Source organism: Lagopus leucura, unplaced genomic scaffold (assembly GCF_019238085.1).
Source record: "Lagopus leucura isolate 7727_CA_CO unplaced genomic scaffold, USGS_WTPT01 Super-Scaffold_100008, whole genome shotgun sequence".
NCBI lineage: Eukaryota > Metazoa > Chordata > Aves > Galliformes > Phasianidae > Lagopus > Lagopus leucura.
Window position 1 is genome coordinate 32,078,478 of NW_024962265.1, and position 16,877 is coordinate 32,095,354.

General features: G+C 38.3%; 1 protein-coding gene across 2 annotated transcripts in view; it reads left to right on the forward strand.

Annotated features, from left to right (window-relative positions):
* Positions 1-16,877, forward strand: part of SRGAP1 (SLIT-ROBO Rho GTPase activating protein 1) — a 139,539-nt gene that overhangs the window by 81,138 nt on the left and 41,524 nt on the right. For both annotated transcript variants that reach the window (XM_042872573.1, XM_042872574.1), the window contains exons 5-7: positions 6,392-6,574; positions 6,913-7,041; positions 15,998-16,219. In XM_042872573.1, coding sequence (XP_042728507.1) covers positions 6,392-6,574; positions 6,913-7,041; positions 15,998-16,219 — 534 coding nt within the window. The remainder of the gene's footprint in view (positions 1-6,391; positions 6,575-6,912; positions 7,042-15,997; positions 16,220-16,877) is intronic.

Genomic DNA, 16,877 nt, shown 5'->3' on the forward strand with positions numbered 1-16,877 from the left:
CAAAAATTTATTCAGATACTAATTTCCATGTTATGTCTTTCAGTGAACACCAGCTCCTTTCTTAGACTTGAAGATTTTTGTTAACTAGATAGTTTCTTTGAAATAGATAAAATACAGAGTATGTGTGCCATTTGAATTATTGATTTTTTGTATGAAATTAACTACATCTAATTTTTACATAACTGCAGCATAGGTGCAAACATCTTGCCATCTGTTTTCCAGTTACAGTCAGTAAAATGTAATATGTGGAGATCAGAACCCGTCATCTAATCAGGTGCAAGTGTGTGCTTCAGATGAAATTTACTACGCTATTAGCTCTGTTGTCCAGCTTTTTACTGATTGGAAAGGACTTGATCAGCTGTAGGTGCCTATATTTAGCCAGATGCAAGCTTTGCATAGTAAAGTGGCAGGATGGTGCTGAGTAGCATCTGTTCCACTGTTTGCAGCATTAGGGTGATCATCAGCTTATCTGTGTAATTTTCTGTACATGAAGTTAGAAAGATACCTAGACAAATGGAAACACTCATACATAGGATTTTAATTCTGTGTAACATTTACTGTTTAGAGAATGAAGTGATAGTGACCTTACCTCAACAAATATCAACAGTTTTAAACTCTGAGAAGTATAAAAAAAAGCAAAATTAGTCTTGTCGTTGTGACATAAATCTTTCTGTCCAAAAGAAATCAAAAGAATTTCAAGTCAGTAAAAAGCACAGTAATATTGAAGTCTCTCTGTACAATATATTCTGGGGGGGTTTTTTGTTTGTTTTTTTTTTTAAAGGAATGGTGCTTTCATAAAGTATAACTGTTAAAATGTAAAGCCTTACTGAAGTTTAAATGCCCTAAAGCAGCTGCGTGAGGGGACAAACATCCGTTTGTCGATGGTATTTTTAATGGTTGAATTCAAGCACAACCTACTAATGATCAGAATAATAAACTTTATTCACAATGATACTTATCAAGTATGATAGTCATCTGTATCACAGAAGATGCCAGATATAAAAGATGATTTCATGACCCTTCTCTGAAATTATAGACTACATTTATGCCTCCAAAGTTCCTCATAATTATTAACATCTTTATGGGTCATATCTGAATACTGCTGTAGTTAAGGAGTTCTGTCCATCGGCATCAATGATCAAGTTCCTTAAGTCAGTAAGTCCTGCTCTAGATTTTGCAAAGAATAAACTGTTCCAAGGGAATTAAAAGATAAAGCACTGAGAAGTTGAAAGTACTTACCACCTCCCACTGAGAATGCACAGTGATTTCCAATTAAAAAACTTCTTTCTGTTCAGAGATAAGTGAAAATTTCAGTCTGTCTTTCAAGAAATTACAGAGTGATTTGGCTTTTTACTGAGTGTGGAAAGCTCGGAACTGCGGTCAGATGTCCAAAGCAAAACAGACATCTGGGTCCAAAACCCAGACATTTTAGAACGTTAAATAACTGTTCTTTAGAAGTGCACTCCATTAGGGGATCTTTCTCCATGCTTACACTTTAGTAATTCCTCTTTTCCCATTCGCATCACTAGAAACTATCTTGAAAGTAGGAGATATGTGTGATAGGTCTTGTATTTGTTCCCTAGGAGTATTCAATGTCTTGTGTCATCTTAATTAAAATTATGCATCACATACAGGATTGATAAAAAAATATAAACAGAAGAAGATGATCCAGGACTACAGAATGTGTTCTAAGAACCTGTGAGTGAAGTAGGTTTATTTTATTGGAGTAATCAGAATTTTTTATAAGGCAAACTTTCCTTTCTAATTTTCACCTCTCTTCCATAGAAAAGATTTACTTGAATGTTACATTAAATATTTGTATGTTTTCTTGGTTACTCGCATTACTAGTGAAAATAGGTTTTAAGACTCTTTCATTTTTAGGTCTCAGTATTTTATGCTCTGGTCCTAATGTTATTACTCAAAACATTTCGCTAAAAATAATTGAATAGCTAAGCTTCAGTCTGTATCCTTGCAAGTTCAGTAAACTATAAGTGGCAAGTACTTTTAATTATGCATGGCTTTTCTCTGGCTGTGCCAGACAACTGGTATTTTCAGGTCTGCAACATCCTAGCAACTGCATTCATCTCTTATTCCTCTCTATTACTTTTTCAGCCAGTGTTATTAGTCCTATATTTTACATAAGGAGCAAGCAGGAATGAGAAAAGAGGAGCCTACTTCTAGGTGGTCAAAGAATGAATATTTGTTCCTAGCAATTCCAGAAGAAAAAAAAAGGATTGTCAAACAGAAGAGTATAAGGGTTTGGGTTGGTGTATTTTGTGAACTGAGAGATTAGAAATCTTGTTACATGTTGAATGGAAGAGGAAATAAATCACTCATTTTACACTTGATCATCACTGCTGCAGAGAAAGCTTCCCAAACTCTTCTTCCCTTTCTCTTGAAAATTACAGTATCTTGTAATATCTTCATGTCTTCTACTTGGCTTTCCAAATTATACTTCCCAGCATCACACTTTTAGAAATACAGGAGTACAAACATAGGGCTTGCAGAAAAACGAAAATGTCCGAGATACAATCCAAAAGAAACAATTTAATATTAAATAAGACTAAGGCAGCAGTCCCACTTGCATTTTGCATTGTTTTATCTCACTCATTAAAATTTTGGCTGTTTAGTTTTTGAGAGTCGTTGCTGCCAGGTTTTCTTTTTTTCTTTACTCATTAACATGGAATCTGGATTCTTTGTAAAAAAAATTACGTTCAATTTATTATAGTACATCAGACATCTGAGAGCTGGTGAAATTGGTAATTCTGCATTGGTAGTAATAAATCAGTGATTGTTCCTGCAGCCACATCAGAGGCTGTCTTAGAAGTGATGAGAATGCTGAAAACGTTTAAATATTAAGCCTGCTTAACTGCTAGAGGCCAATGATGTAGTGGAATTGGCATAAGATTTTACTTCCTGGGGAAAGCACTAGCTGATCTGGTATGATGAATTCCTTGCAACTGCACTTTCTAATAGAATTCACTACTTACCAGAGTCAATTTTGGAACTATTCAGACTCAGTAATTCCAACAGAGATGAACTTCTGCTCTGTTAAATGCTTATTTCCTGAGAAACGCTATGAAAAAGCTATTAATTATGCCATTTTATTACACAAATAAAGCATGTTACTTTGATTACTCATGATAAATACAATGTGTTTTGACTTAGAAACATTCAGCCAGTAGTTAGGTTAAAAAATTTTCTAGAAAAGAAGCTTTCATGTATAAAATGAAGGCCACAGCCTTGCTATAGGAACATTCCTCTTGTAGCCCATGAAAGTAAGGCACTAATTGCTGTCCTGTTGCTTCACTTGTCCCAGTAATTATTCTGAGTTTAAATAAACTGATTTTCTAAGTGCTGACTCTAATGTTCCTTTCACCGTTCTAAGTGCTGTGTGCTGCCCTTTCATAGAAATGATGAAAGTTTATGTCACTAAGCGTAAAGTGTGTCACCTGCAAGTAGGAGGGTACATAGTTTGTATAACATTTACTTGCAGTCTGACTCAGTTATCTATCAGAAATCTGTATTTTACATTTTCCATCTGCAGTAACAGACTTGCTAAATTAGTCAGTGATAAACTCACCATTTGATTTTAGAAGGGGACTAGCATACATTCAACAATGCTTGCTGAGTGCAGCAGAAAGTGCAGTTCTTCTGTCTTGATGGCAGTTCAGCATCTGCAAAATTACAACCTTGTTCTCTTTTTGGTGTACACCTGATAGCTGATCAATAAGCACTTTGGAGACTAATAAAAGTTGGTTCAGTGATGGATACTCCCACAGGATAGTCTATCAGTTCAAGAGTTTGGTGGGCATTTGAAAAGCTATATCACTTATTTCATTAGTTGATTTGTCATTTGAATAGCAGATCTATGGATTTGTTACGTATTTACAGCTCTGGGATCTGTGCATCTCAGAACTCCTCTTTCAGTAAGTCTACTGTCTTTTACATAATTTAACAATCTTTTAAATACTTCTGAGAGAAAAGGTGGTGTGATGTTAAGGGAAAGATTAATATATATGTAACTTAGCATGCAAATTCTAAGCTGTTGATGGTTGGATTAGATGATCTTAGTGGTCTTTTCCAGCCTTAATGATTCTGTGACTCTTACACAAAACTTGGCTTTCAGTCAGGGTGTGCGGTGATACTGGGTTTGGTTGTCTGTGCTATGAGCATGCAGTGAGTGGAAGAAGTGATCTTCAGTGATGCAGGGTTAGTGGAGTCAGTGCAGAGACTTCTGAAACTTCTTGTTGAGAGCTGGTAGTGATGTATTTATGCTCCTTCACTTAACAATGAGGCAGGCTGAAATGTCATAGCCACTTCAGAAAGTCACTTATGTAGTATGTCCTAGTATGCTGAGCTATGTAGCACTCAAAAAAAACACTTCACAAACTTCAGCATTCACTGCTGCCTTTATCAAGAAGTGACAGAGCAAGGATTTGTTCTAAAGTCAAGTGCTTTGAGATGTGCTGTTAGGAACCTCAGAGATATTATTAGTGTTTTCTCTTTGATGGCAAACAAACAAACAAGCAAACAACAAAAAAAGGAGAGTATAAAACAAAATAACTTTTCTAGATGATAAGACAAATAAATTAGTTTCGTCTCCTACCAACTGAAAAGTTCCCAGATCTGACACTGAACAAAAAAATAAGAAGAAATACCTGTACAATTCTGTAAATAAGCACTTAAGAACTGAATACAAAGACCAAAACAGAAGGGTGAAATCATTGTACTTGATTGCCTTTTCCTATTGTTTTTAATAGGGCCATATCTCTTTCTGTGCCTTTTATTATTTATTTCATACATAATTTCTTTAAGAAGTGCATTCCTTTTCAGTAATTATTTCTTTATGTCTATATGAGTTAAAGTCCCTGGGGATGGATATCAGTGGAGGTATATCAGTGCGGATATAGGAAGCCAAGCATGGTATGTAGTTAACCTGAAAATAGGGCAGATCTCAGCTCTGCAGGCTTGCATCCTCTTCCCAGCCCAGCTGCTTATGCCCCATCCATTTAGATTGAGTTCACCAGCTTTTTCCTTTGTGCACCCTTTTGGCAGAGAAGTGTGAATATGTGTAAAGTCCTGTTGCATAGGACTTCAATTATGGATCTCTTCACCACTCACCTGATGTGGAGTTCTACTGGTTTGTGTTGATCCATGCTAAGCCACATGCAGGATGGCTTGAAGGTTGATAAAGGTTAATTTACACCCTTTAGTATTGTCAGTCTGTGGATTCTCTACGGGCTGCCCTAACTTCTCAGTTAGAAAAGTTACTTGTCTCATTTTCAAGGCAGTTTCCCAAACTAGTCTGTCTCTTCAGCAGCCATGCAAAACCCTGTTGAAGGTGTAACAGCCCCTTTTACTCCTCCATGGCTGCATCCTTTGCAGGAGAGGCAAGTGTTTGCGTGGCCTGATCCCAAAAGTGACATCTGCTGGAGGGAGAGCTCCAGCATCCTGTGGAGAGGAAGACATTGTCCTCCTGGGGATGCCTCCCCACCTTGTTCCTAACTTGTATCTTGTGTGTATTTGTAGTCTGGTGGCCCAAGCTTTCTCAGCTACAGAGCAAGTGTGCGTGTGGGAGGGATGCTGCTATTAACTTGGGGCTATAAGGGACTGTCTTTAAGGCTTATCTATCAAACTGCTCTTTCTCCAGATCATGTCTGGAGAGCTGGCCAGTTCTATGTCATGCCTAATCCACTGGCTGCATGGTTGAACACAATTTCTTTCCAGGCCTTCAATACCAATCCATCTAATTAGGGATGTATCCCCAGGCTGAAGCTTCCTATTGCTTCTGATTCCCTGTCCTGTCCTCAGAGCTAGATGGACCTCCCAGTCTCAAACATTTGATGTCCCCAGCTGGGCCATCATTAACAAAGTACTGAGCAGGTGAGATAGATTTGGCTCTGATATTTAGTTTTATTGCTCATCATTTCTGATTTTTTACAAAGATAAAAGTCCTGAAGTATAATAACAAGGGTTTGATTCTTTCCTGATAGAAAAATAAGAAAAAAATCCTAGAAAATATTTTATACAATTACTGACTGAAATATTTCATAGCTTTCTGCTTAATCATCTACTAAAATATTTCTGAGGTACAGCGCCTTTCTCAGCAGAAGCAAGGCAGAACATAAGACAGTCTCAGACACTTATATGATGACTAGTTCTCCATCATCTTCCTCTTTATTCACTGTGCCTGTTGAAGCACTCTGAACATTTAGAGTTTTATATATACTTATTATTACTTTAAAGTGAATAGTGGCAATTCTGTTGACCAAGAAAATTACTCAAGCTCCATCTTTGTAGGAGAACATTTTACTTAATGGCCCCTGTCATTTTTCTATATGTACGTTTTTACTTTCTCCTAACTCCCTTTTCATTCTGTCTTTTGCAGGTCATGAAAACATACCACATGTATCATGCAGAGAGCATCAGTGCAGAAAGCAAACTGAAGGAAGCAGAGAAGCAAGAAGAAAAACAGATTGGGAGGTCAGGAGACCCTGTTTTTCATATACGACTAGAAGACAGGCACCAAAGACGGAGCTCTGTGAAAAAGATTGAAAAAATGAAGGAAAAAGTAAGTAGTCCTTTCATTTTGCTTCATTTGAAATAAATTCAGTGCATTTCTGATGTTCTGTAGCACGATATCAGGGAAATCCAACTGGGAAATAAAATTAAGCAAGGTACAACAAATAAGCTAGAAGTGGGTTATAGACAATTTAATTGCAGTTCAGAGGGAGGAATACTTTATTCCCAGTACAATTCTTACTATTTATTACATTCTTTATACGTATAACAGTCTGACAGTTAAGGTTCGTTTTTGTTAATAGGAATGTGCACTTGAGTCGTTACTGCTTTTGCTAGATACCAACAATTAAGTCATTCAAAGACACTAATGTACAATCTCTTTCCTAGCGTCAAGCAAAATATTCTGAAAACAAGCTGAAATCTATTAAGGCCCGTAATGAATACCTGCTCACCCTTGAAGCAACCAATGCTTCTGTTTTCAAGTACTATATTCATGACCTTTCAGATTTAATTGATGTAAGTATTTGCACATTTGTTTTTAATATCCTCTATTTTTATTTTCAAAGGGAATAGATCTTATGGATTGCCTCCAATATGTTCATCATTTATAATATAAGTTTTAGATTTTCCTGTTAGCTTAACATTTCACAAAATAAAGAACCAATAAGATGCGAAACCTTCCTCTAAAGTTAGAACATTATGTTTCTTCCCCATGTGGCAAGAACAAATGTGACAGGAATAACACACAAAAAAAGCTGAATATTCCATTTTGTACTGCAGAGGTATTTCTGGAGTATAAACATTTCTTAGGAGAGAAACATCTTAAGTGGGCATGTAATGATGGTATTCAACTCAATAAGAATAACTTCTTTTGTGTCTTCAAAATCATTTAGATTCATTCACTTAGTAATTAAATTGACTACATGCTAGTTTTTTTCATGTATTTTGCAGAACACGCAGAATCAGTTCTCTATATTTTCAACAGAACTTGTTACTGATTTCCAGTAGGCCATGTGAACATCCTAGGAGTATGAGGTTATACAATGATGCTGATCTATACCAGCGTTTTGCCTGCAGAACATGTATTAGTGACATTCTAGATGACACAGAGGGCAGAACCCGTGCTCTGTCGTGTCTCACTCTCTTTGTAAACCAATCATATATTTTTAAAGAAAATTTGGTTACAGCACATACAACCTCAGGAAGCAACATAGTGTTAACAACACTATATTAACTGGAGCAGGCTGCCCAGAGAGGTTGTGGATGCCCCATCCCCGGAGGTGTTCAAGGCTGGATTGGATGGGGCCCTGGGCAGCCTGGTCTAGTATTAAATGGGGAGGTTGGTGGCCCTGCAAGTGGCAAGCAGGTTGGAGGTTCGTGATCCTGGAGGTCCCTTCCAACCCTGGCCATTCTGTGATTCTGTGATTCTGTTAAATGAGTCAGTGGCTTTACCACTGATACTTAAATGTGCTTTCTCCCATAACAATGACATTTGTTACTTGTAAGAGTAAATAGTATTCACCCAGTGTCATTTCTGGTGGGAGGTTCAGTGCAGTGATAAGCCAGACAGGTTCTGGTTTGTTGTACAGTATAAATTAATTTACATTTTACAAGAATTTTTTTTATTTCTACTGTCTGCAGTTGTAAAGCTTGATAGAGAAAGGGGAAGATACCTTCTTGAGATGAATGGATTAAAATAGTTGCTTGCATTTTATTGTATTTATGAGAGGACTGGAGCACAGGTCTTAAGAGGAACGGCTGAGGGAACTGGGATTATTTATCGTGGAGAAGAGGAGGCTCAGAGGAGACCTTATTTCCCTCTACAACTAACTGAAGGAAGGTTGTGGCGAGGTGGGAGTTGGCCTCTTCTCCCAGATAAAAGTGGTAAGACAAAAGGGAATGGCCTTAAGTTGTACCAGAGGAGGTTCAGGTTGGATTTCAGGAAAAATTTCTTCTCCAGGAGAGTTGTTAGGCTCTGGAATGGGCTGCCTGAGGTGATTGAGTCTCCATCCTTAAATGTGTTCAAGAAATGTGTAGATGTGGTACTAAGGAATGTGGTTTAGTGGTGGTAGGTGAATGGTTGGACTAGGTGATCTCGGAGGTCCTTTCCAACTTTAATGATTTTGTGATTCTATTGTTTTGTATATTTTTAAAATATTTGTGCGTATATTTAGATTTTTGTGTATGAATATGTGTATATATGTACAGTTCTGTAGCTTTTAAATACTGAGAGTCAATTTTCTTTGTCATTTGCTTTCTTCAGTAACGTGAGGGCTGCTCCAAAAGCAGTGCCTCCTATTTTAGTATGTTGCCCACAATGCCAGAGGCAGATGTTGGTGACATGGCAGTACTAAGATGAGCCTTCCTGCCAGTATTCCATAATATTTTGTTGCCATGTGACAGATGGCAGCAGAAGGGTAGTCTGACAAAATTACATCGGACATGGAAGTACTTATGAAACAGAGGTGCGTCACTGAATTTCTCCATGTGGAAAAAATGACACCCATTGACATTCATCAATGCTTATTGAACGTTTATGGAGACCAAACAATGGGTGCGAGCGCAGTGAGGTGGTAGGTAGTGTGTTTCAACAGTAGCAAGTCATGTGAAAGACCTGCCATGATCCAGATGGCCCAGCTGTCACACCAAGAAATGAAGAGCATCTCCATCAGTTCATCCACAGGAATCAGTGGATTGCAATCAGGGAACTGTGTATGGAGCTGAATATCAGCTTCAACACATTGGAAACAATGGTGACAGTGTTGCATTATCAGTGTTTATGCCGTGTGGGACACAAGAATGCTCACACAGGAACAGAAAGAACACTGTAGGCGAGTTTGTCAGGACCTGCTGAGCCACTGTGAGGCTGAAGGTGACAGTTTCCTGAACTGCATCATTACCAATAACAGGATGTGATGTCACCACTACAAGCCAGAGTCAAAATGGAAGTCCATAGAGTGGTGGCCTGTGAATTCACAGAATCACAGAATGGCCAGGGTTGGAAGGGACCTCAAGGATCGTGAAGCTCCAACCCCCCTGCCACATGCAGGGCCACCAACCTCCCCCCATCAAAGAAAAAGTTCAAGACACAGCCCTCAGAGGGTAAAGTGATATGCACTGTCTTTTGGGATACGAAAGGAGTGATCCATCTGGATTTCCTGGAATGAGGACAAACCATCAATTCTGACTACTGCACTGTGACATTGACTGTAACATCCAGAGTCAGGCCAGAGAAGAAGACAACCTTTCTCTTGCAACACAGTAAGGCTCCATGCCAGTTTAAAGACTGTGGAGCACATGGCCAGTCTTGGCTGGACTGTCTCACCACACTCACTGTACAGTCTGGATTTGATGCCTTCTGACTGTGTGGGTAATGTTTTCCTAGTAACAGCACCATCATAGCAGCTGTGAAACCACGGGTCACCTCCACTGGTGCTGATTTTCACAAGCGCAGCATGCAGGCACTAACATGGCAAAAACGCATAGCTAATGGTGCTGACTATGTTGAAAATAGTGCTTGCAGTTGAGAATTTGCTCTATCAAATAGTGTTATGTGCTCTTTGTATCTGTTTCAGTTTCCATGGAAACAAATAGGCATTACTTCTGGAATGACCTACATTCATTAAAAACTTGTCAATTTTGTTGTAAATGTATCCTTTTCCCTTCCAACTTTGTTCCCTCCCAGTGATTTTGGTTTTTTTTCCTTCTTTCCTATAGGGAGTGATGATGTGTCTTTTTTTGCGTTTTGAGTGTTTTTCTTTTTTCCTGTTCACAGTTTTGTCCTGTTTTGCCTCCTCTGATTTCTTCTATTTTATTTTGCCACATGTCTTTCTATAATCTACAGACTTACATCTGTACATCTTGCTCAACCCACCTGTCCTGCCCAGGAAATGAAAATATTTAACAAGATGCCAACAAATAGTTAATGAAGGCAGAAAACGGCAAAAAGGGCAAATGGCATACTTGCTAGGGTGCCACCCAAGTGAGAAGTTATCCTTACATAATGGATAATTTTCCTGATAATTGCTTAAAGAATTATGAATTTTTAGCTTCTAGTTACAGCATGTCTGATAACTGTGAACTTTATTGCTGCTTTCAGGTTGCTGGAAGGAAGGAGAACTCTTCATAGAATCATAAAGTGATCTGGATTGTAAAATACCTTTAAAGGTTATCTTGTTCAATCCCCTAGAATGGTTAGAGACATCTTTCAGTAGGTCAGGGTGCTCAAAGTCCTGTCCAAGCTGGCCTTCAACACCTCCAGGGATGGGGCAGCCACAGCATCTCTGGGCAGCTAGTTCCAGTGATTCACCACTGTTGTAGTGAAGAATTTCTTTCTTGTAACTAATCTCAATCTACCATCTTTCCATTTAAAGCCACTACGCCTTATCCTGTCACTACACACACAAATAAATTCTCTCTTCATCTTTCTTTTAGGCCCCTTTAAGTACTGAAAGGATGTAATAAGGTCTCTGTGGAGTTTTCTCTTGTTTAGGCTCTCAGCTTTTCTTTGTAACAGAAGTACTCCAACGCTCTGGGCATTTACATGGCCTTCTTCTGGACGTGCTGTAACAGGTCCATGTCTCTCTTGTGCTGGAGGCCCTGGAGCTCCAGATGGGTTCTTACAAGAGCAGAGTAGAGGAGGACAGTCAGTTCCCTTGACCTGCTGGTCACGCTGCTTTTTGCAGCCCAGGATACAGTTGGCTTTCTGGGCTGTAAGCCCACACTGCCCTTTTCATTACTGTTTTGTAATACTTGGCTAATAAATGTGTAACTAGAATTTCATTCTGAGCCAACTTAATCTGATTGTGATCTTGTTTAAATGAAGTGTCTTGCAGGCATTTGTGTTTCATCAGAATATTCTGTGAAAGCACTGGTATCTAGACAGAATGTTTACTACTTCACAAAGGAAACGCTTTCTGTAAATGAAAGAGTCTTGGCAGGATTTTTGTGTTATATCATTGGAATGTGAGACATGCTTCCCACTCACCATATGTTGCAACAGTCCAAACTATCTCGTTCTGTAAATCTATTAGTGTAATTGAACAGTTCTGAGTTTTCAGAGCAGTGGTGTTGTTTTGTTTTTTTTTTTACCTTTTCTACTTTGTCTATCTGCCTTTCTTCTTTTCTGTGCTTCCATGAACTTTGTCTGTGTAGGAGGGGATTACATACCCTCTGTGTCTGAATTCCTGCTAACATGGAAAGGATACAGATCACTCTGAGCTGTTGGCATTGCCCATAAATGATATTGAATGCTTTCCAACTTTACTGATAAGTACATCTGATGAAAATTAGATAAAGACATGGAGAAGCTCAGTGAAGTGTTCAATATACTGTTTGCAGCAAGACTGGGGAGGATTGTGGGGTTTATTTTTTCTTTAGTTTCCTTTCATTGGTGTTCCTCTATAGCTTGATTTGTGAGACTCGTGTGGAAAACCCTAAATTGCAGCTCCATGGCTGAGCTCGATATGAACTGTTCAACTCATTCACTTCATTAACAAAACTTGGGGCTTCTGATTTAAAATGATGTGTTCATCTTAAGCCCTTGTGATTTAAATATATATATATATTGCTGGAGTCTTAGCCGGGTGTTTTAATGTTAGTAAGCTGAGGGTTGTGACCATTATTTGCAAAGAAATGGAGGGATGAGAAGGATTTGATGTGCACAGTACATTTCTGCCCTGTCCATATTGTTTTAGAGGAATTTGTTTTTTCTGTTGAATATTTCTTCTCTGTTGGATATCTAGTCGATTCTAGTTCAAGTGAGGAATAGGATTAGTTTTATTCTTCATGTGAATCATGCAGAAAACAGCACAGTGCTTTTTACCTCAAATAAGCTTTATTTAACATATAGGATTTTTTTTAAATTCTGGATTTTTGATGAGCAATAGTGTACACACCATACTGACTGTTGATGCCTGATTATGATGTTAGGAAGCTAGAGAATATTTCGCTGTCACAAACTTTATTGGGTAAAGATTCTTTGTTAATCATCGATGGAAGCAATTTTAAAACTAGGCTAGAGTTTGTGCAGCTCAGTCTGTATTAAAAATTCTCATAAATAGGACATGTGCAGTCAGATCTGCTTGATTTGAGCATTGATGTCTATGTAAGACAAATGATTAGAATGTGACTTACTCAGAGGTTAAGACATTTTTATGAATTTCTCTACCCATGGCATTAGTATTTTATTATTGTTACTGAAATGAAATGAAGATCATCTTGGATACTTGGTTGCAGCTCTGTGCTAAGCACTGCAGTCTGTTTTGTTCAAGCCTAAGTATACTCTGGGGTGCAATAAAGACAGTAAATGCTCTTGAGACTGCTTCAGATTTAATTCCAAATAAGTGTAAAATGTAAATAACAAAACTAATTTTTCACACATATCCCAAATGCATCACTCATCTCCCCCACCTTTGCCTCACCAAAAGTCTTTATGAATCCTGAAATGTAATAAAATTCATAGTCTGTGACTTCATTCTCTCATTTCTCATCTTCATTTCTTACTGCATCAGCAGACACCATCTCTCTCTAGGCTGTAGATTGATAGCAGGTCTTATTAGCCATCCAGGCTGTCAGCTTGCTGTGCTGATCTTTTGATTAACAGTGTGGTTGCTTCTTTAAGCTTTAAAAGTCTTTTGGATCTATGTTTTTTTCCTGAAAATCATGTATTAATGCATGAATGTATGTATATTTGCATACATATGTGTGCATACATACTTTTTTTGCAGCACCTGAAGGATTGAGGTTTTGTTGTTGGCTTTTTTTTCCAGTGCTGTGGGGATAACAGTTTAGTAGCAGTGCCTTACCTCATTATTCTCAATAATGAGCATATGTATCAAGCTCTTTCTCCATTGTAGCCCCCTCTATTTCTAAACCATCGCTAGTACTAGCAGGTTAAACGAGTGCTCTTGTCTCTGAATAGCTGTGAGTTGATACTGTTACAGAGCTGTTCTCAGGTTAAGAATATCTCCCTCATTTAGAGAAAATGAACTACCTTCTGGCAGAAGTAAGACTTGCCATGTTTTATGAGTGTTCATTTTGCTTTTAAAAATATAATGCTACTCAGACAAATTCAACTTTTACTGAATTTTTTGAAGTCAAAATCCAAATCCCAGCATTTTAAGTTTGATTCAAAGAGCCATTGGTGATGAGGCATTAGTTCAGGTTCTAGATTTTGTTACTGTTTGCTCCACTGGCATTAGTTTTGCAGGAAAATACCTTAGTCTGCTATGATACCTTAGATTGCTCTGCTTCACTTGAAGAATCCATGTTCTTGGCTGAGAAGCCGTATTTGTTACTCTGTACAGCTGTCATTGCTTTCAAAAATAACTGTGGCTTTCATTCATGAGGAGGCGATAGTTACTGAGTAGATTAAGGGTTAAATGGAGAAGGTTTTGTATAAAGCTGCAAGGCTGCAAGCTTATATTTCAACTTGTGAAACAGCTGCTTCAGAAACTCACACATCTATGATTGTAAATCAGTGAGCTTTCTGTTAATCCTCCAAAATTCAGGCTCGAGATGCCTGTAGTTTTATAACACATGGGTAGTTGGCCATACTAAAGCTAGCATTGCCCTTATTTCCTCTCAGTTAAATCTTCCATGAGGTCTCTCTGAAACTAATGCACATGAAATGAAACAGCTGCCCTCATCCACTTTCTTATCATCACTTTTAGTCTGTCTTTTTCATCCAAGGTAGTGAATTAAATATGAGATCTGAGTTGACGCAGAACAAGAGAAAAACACCAGGAGATTTTTTTCCTTTTAGAAACAGTATTTTATAGAATGGATGTCTTTGAAATATGGATGGCCTTTAGTATGAAAGCTGAGTGGCTCTTCTGCAAAAGAAAGAGGATAAGCTGCGTGCGTTTGATTGAACATGACATGTTCTTTTTTTTCTGTAAATAGTTCAAGAGCTAGTTTATGGGTAGAACACTGTCTCATTGCCAGTAACTACCCAGAATACTTGCTAAGCCCAAAAGTTTGTCTGGAAGTTTTGGCATTCATATTGAGTTCAACAGACAGCCTTGACAGATTTCAGAGCAGTTTAATCACTCATAATGAGTGTATGTGAGGCAAGGTGTGAGTGGTTTGTTTATTTTGTAAAAGGAAAAGGGAAAGGATTCAATGAAGCCTAGGAGTTTGTAATAACTGGGAAGGGGGGCTGCATATAGACAGTGGACCAAATTCAAATTGCTTCTTTACCCAAATGCAACTTGCAGGGAAGGATGATTTTAAGCTGTGGGGGATCACCTGGGAAAGAAGAGGGGAGTGGAGGCAGGGTGCTGTCTGTCTGTGCCAGGGAGGCATTGTCCTCTGACTGGGACAGATCTCTCCTAAAACTGCAGTGATTTCCTGCATACACTCTATGAGATGGGAAATGTTGGATATTTTTGTCTGCTGCTGACTGTGTACCAACAGATGTTTGGTCAGTTTCACTCTGTACTGAGCCAAGCCTAAAGACACATTTCAGATTAACATTGCTTTGTATGCAACTGTTAGCAGATTGATGTTCGAGTATAGATGTGACATGAAGGTTTGCCTTACTTGTGCCACTACCTGGAAGCTCACTGAGTAGAAGCTGAAGATATTGTTTACTGTGTAACGTGTGGGGGAGTTAAGAAAACAGCTACTTGATATACCCCTGCTGTGACATTTTAAAAATATATTGAGCTGTTCCTCTAAAATATTAAGCAATCATGAATAATGCAAACCTAGCATACTTAAAATTCACGAACAAGCAGAACTTTACCAATTAGATTTCAATTACATTCCAGTGTTATTCTCACTCCTAGAAAAAAAGGCATAAATTATAACTTTCTGTATTTAATAATGATGTGCACTGCTGCCACTGTCTGAGCATAAGGTAAATATGCCTGTACTGCCAAGGGAAGGGATGTTAAATCATTGTCACTGCATCAAAAAACATCTTAAATGGGTCTCTAATGTGGGAGACAGATATGGGGCTTTTTGGTTGGGCACAGCCATTGTTAGCAGGAAATGGTTAATGTTCAGTTAGGTGCTAGCGTTGACTTAGATGGTAGAGAATATTAAATCTGTTTGAATAGATGACCTGACAGTTATACTGAAAAGCTCACTTCTTTGTGAAGTCCCAAACTTTTTCTCAGTAAATGTGATCATAGCTTATCTGAATCCAGAAGACGAATTGCCATACTTGTCCACTTGATCTCTTTTCCAAAACAGTCCTTTAGTCTTTGCAGTAGGATGAGAATGCAAAATACTTACTGTCTTAACCCTAATACTAAAATTACAAGGTATTTCATAAAGTATTTTGAAGACAGAAAAGCTCCTAGACAGAAAATTTTAGTGATAATTTGTGATCTGGGGTACTGGAACAGTGTTCCTGCTTTTTAACTGGTTTTTATCTCTCTTTATTGTGTTTCTGATATTGCAGTCCTGGCTATAGTGTTCCTGCTTTCTAATTTGTTTTCTTCTCCCTTTACTATGTTATTAGTGTTGTGATCTTGGATACCACGCAAGTCTGAACAGAGCCCTAAGAACGTATCTTTCTGCAGAGTATAACCTTGAAACTTCCAGGCATGAGGGCCTTGACATCATAGAAAATGCAGTTGACAGCTTGGAGCCTCGAAGTGACAAGCAGAGATTCATGGAAATGTTCCCCACTGCTTTTTGTCCACCAATGAAATTTGAGTTCCAGTCTCATATGGGTGATGAGGTCTGTATAGTGACAAATATCCCCCCAGAGATTATTTTTGTTCCTGTAGAAAAGCACAGAGATTTTATCACCTTTTACAAAGTCACAGCTTGGTAAGAGCTGCTGTTGCTGTCCAGAAGCAAATGGTCAGCAATAAGCTTTTGCAAAACTTGCAGCACTGTTCTGGAGTTCTTCAGAGTTCTAAAGGAAACGCTGTTGTGTGTTACAATATTCAGTATTACCCATTATGACATACCAGGACATTTTCTGGACAGCCTGTGCTCAGCCCAACACTGACGTACAAAGTGACTTTGACTTCACTACCTACTTTTCCTGTAATGGCACTTGTGATTGCTGTTTGAGGGCAACTGCAGATCTCCAAGTTGTGCTCACTGAAATGTAGTCCTTTCCCCTTCTTCCTCTCTCATTTTGTCATCTGATTATTTCAAGAACACAGTGCTCCCCAGCTGCACTCTGTCCTGTTGTTTCAAAGGCTGGTAGAAAAGCAGGATGCAGAAGATACATCTTTAGGGGAAGGCAGCTCCAGGGTTTGCATTTCTATGTGACAGAGAGTCAACAGCACAAGGCAGTCATGCAAATGTTTTGTATTCCTAAGACGTATATAGTTCCATACTCTGTAGCACATGAATACTTTAAATTTAGATGAATACACTTTATT